Consider the following 3,142-nt stretch of genomic DNA (forward strand, 5'->3'; position numbering starts at 1 on the left):
TTTTAACCTTGAGTTATGTTGGACAAAACAGTATATTAATCATTTATTGATCTTTTGAAATCAACGCCACGCAGTCGCTATTTCAAATAACGTATCAGTTAATTGCAGAAGAAGAACAGGATATTAAGAGTTTTAGCGGGTTCAGCTGATGTGGTTACAACATTTACAAAGGCCCTAACACTAAAGAAGCTTCCAAGTGCAAGTGGTAAATGCAATAAACCATAATAGTGCAGTTTAATATGCTAAATTTTATTTAATACAGTTGATAATTTACAGAGACAATAATTATCAATAGATACAGATATGTCAATGATACGGATATTCTTATTAACTTATTAACTTTGATGAACTGTATAATAATAATTATTCATTTTCCTTGACGCTTCTTAGTAGTGGTACGTCTCTTCACCGTAGTGGTTGGTTCTTCTGTAGTGGTTGTTGTAGTGGTAGGCTTTCTTCCAGATTCCAGTCCAATAGTTAAGAAGAGGTTGTCCAAATCTTTGAAGAAATTATCTAAGGTGTCTTCTAAATTGAAAAAAAAAAAAAATGATAACAGAAGTTTATATCCCAGCAATCTCAAAGGCATTTGGGGGTGCCAAAAATTAATTCAAAATCTGGTGTCCTTTTGTTTATGAAAAAAGCATATGCTTTTCTTTAACTCATATTATGAAAAAGAAAATTTACAAATTTTCTTTCAAAATTTTCCTCAAAAATATAACCTGAAGTGGTTATATTTTAAATTAGTTTCCTCGAAGGATGAGTATTGTTGCACTATTCAGGTACTTAGCGTACTGTCCGGCAATCGGAAGTATCTCATTACTTCATGATTTCCGCTACTTCAAGACTAATTTTCTTCAAATATCTCTAAATTTATTGAACTCCTCTAGAACTGAGACTTCGCTGGTGACTAACTCGGCCAAGATTCATTCGTAAAGCTTCCTTACCCTATTTACGGGCAGGGGAGAAGATAACTATATAGGTTCTGAAGAAAATCGATAAGCAGATAATTCCACTTTATTAAATCGATTATCAGTTTTTGTGATTTTTTTCGAACATAGAATGAAAATTAGAAGATTTCCGTGAAGATATTTTGTTTTTCCAACCATAAAATAAGAAAAAAACATATAAGGAACCAACTCGGCCCATAATCACCGCGACCCATAAGTCTCCCCGATTAACTGATGGTTTACAGCATAAACGCAAGCCAAATGGCCCACAAACAAGGCTTCAAAGCCACCTAAAAGGCGCTTCCATGTCTATTTTAAAGCACTTTGCTCGTGGTACACCCACATAAGAGCAAGCTGTCCCTTTCACAGTCAAAGCAAAACCTTCAACGGCCACCATGTATCAAGCTCAGTAGGTTCATATGTTTTGTTTTTCTTTGAGCCTGTGGTTTCCTAGCCAGCAAAGCCACCATAGCACTTAGAGCCACCCAGCTCTTTTTTGGGTGGGGGCAAGGAAACCATCAAAAGCACCGTGTTCGACAAAAACTTCGATCATTTAGTGGCCCCAGTATTCGATAAAGAACCCGAATTTAAAGCAGAATGAATATTAAAAGCACCACACACCAGAATTAAGGGACTGTTGAAGTCCTTACCTTCAGAAGAATATTCGATTTCAAATAAAGTTGAGAACAGTTTTCTCAAAGGTGACATAATTTCTTGAACAGCATCAACTTCATCTTCAGGCAGCTGACATAGAGTGTAGCATACCTGTGATGACGACTTACATGTTAACAAAATTCTACAAACCCCTTTTTAGTTAGGGTACTTTAATAAGTTCATACAATTAAAATTCATTAAAAACATCAAAAGGTATTAATTATTGTTTATTTTCTTAATAATAGCAATTAATTTTTGATTTAACTGTCAATCGATACAGTAAGTTCTTTTAACATACACTATACAAAATTAATTATATTGAATTAAAATAATTATCGATTGCATGTCTGTCTTCGCTAATAATTTCTTAAATGAAATCTCCTTAACCTTGTCAGGAGAACAATTTCGAAAAAAAAAAGTTACAAAAAACACACGCAGACTAATTTGCTTGAATCACTATTTGGGACTCACTAAAATATTTTCGATAAAAACTACTAATAAAACATTTTACTCGATCGTAAAACTACCTTATTACACAAAGTATGAATTAACAAAATAAAAATGTTACTTACAAAAAGTGGTAACAGTGTGCAAATAATGTAAAATTTTGGAAGAAACATTTCTCCAGTTGAACTGGTCTCCGGTAGTTAGTAAAATACAAAAAAAAAAAGATCTATAAATTCTGCGGTTTATATCAAGATTTGACAAGGTCCTATATAGGAGATCAATATTGACCTTATTCAATACAGATGTACTGTTATTACTATGAATATTATTACCATTGTTTGAATATGTATGCATAATATTCCATTGATTAAACAGACAATCAGTATCAAAGTCAACTACGATTGACTTACAAAATACTGTGCCAATGTCACAGACTGTCAGCAATACTTTAGTCATCACATCGTAGAATAGAACAGACACTTGTTTAATCATTAATCATAACTTGGTTGCGTTTATTTAATGAGTCACTTTCATCTTCCCAAAGAAAAATTACTCATTGGTCACACTCTTATTTTTAAAAAAGAAAACCCCCACTGGGCATGCACTCGGAAAACATCGAGAAAATTATCTTCTGTCTTCTACCAAGTAAGACCGCAATGTTCTAAGCCAAAATGTACAATACCATTTTGTGCTCCCCAATCAGTTTACTTAATCGTAACAATTTAATTTAATTCAACAATTAATTGATATTATCCTATTTAACCTAAGCCTAAAAAAAAAGGCATAAAACTACTGGGAACCGGTATTTGAATCGGAAATCTCAGGCAGGAATTAAGCATAAGTTTTGGACATTTAAGGTGAGTGATTCTTTGTGGACAGAGATTAACCATCATTCATCAATATTTGGACTTTGAGCCAGCCAAACTGATTGAAGATTACTCAATTTTAATCAGCCGCTATGCTGCAGAATCTCGATTGAAATGAGTACGTTGAAAGTTTTGGAAGATAAATAAGAAAGATAAATGTTTGATGTATACAGCACAATATATGTATAGCTTCAGTCGTTTTTGTTCATTACTGTACATGTATTCTGT

The 3,142-nt window shown here is 33.1% G+C and overlaps 1 protein-coding gene across 1 annotated transcript; it reads right to left on the reverse strand.

The window, feature by feature from the left end:
- Positions 1 to 211: 211 nt before the first annotated feature.
- On the reverse strand, positions 212 to 2,326 carry LOC141451926 (uncharacterized). The gene is made up of 3 exons (XM_074123757.1): positions 2,174 to 2,326; positions 1,598 to 1,712; positions 212 to 525 (listed from the first exon to the last, which is right to left on the reverse strand). The coding sequence occupies exons 1-3, from the start codon at positions 2,219 to 2,221 to the stop codon at positions 368 to 370; spliced, it is 321 nt and encodes a 106-aa protein (XP_073979858.1). The 5' UTR covers positions 2,222 to 2,326; the 3' UTR covers positions 212 to 367.
- Positions 2,327 to 3,142: the final 816 nt, after the last annotated feature.

Source organism: Rhodnius prolixus, unplaced genomic scaffold (assembly GCF_049639745.1).
Source record: "Rhodnius prolixus isolate KJV_2025 unplaced genomic scaffold, Rpr scaffold_14, whole genome shotgun sequence".
Classification (NCBI taxonomy): Eukaryota; Metazoa; Arthropoda; class Insecta; order Hemiptera; family Reduviidae; genus Rhodnius; species Rhodnius prolixus.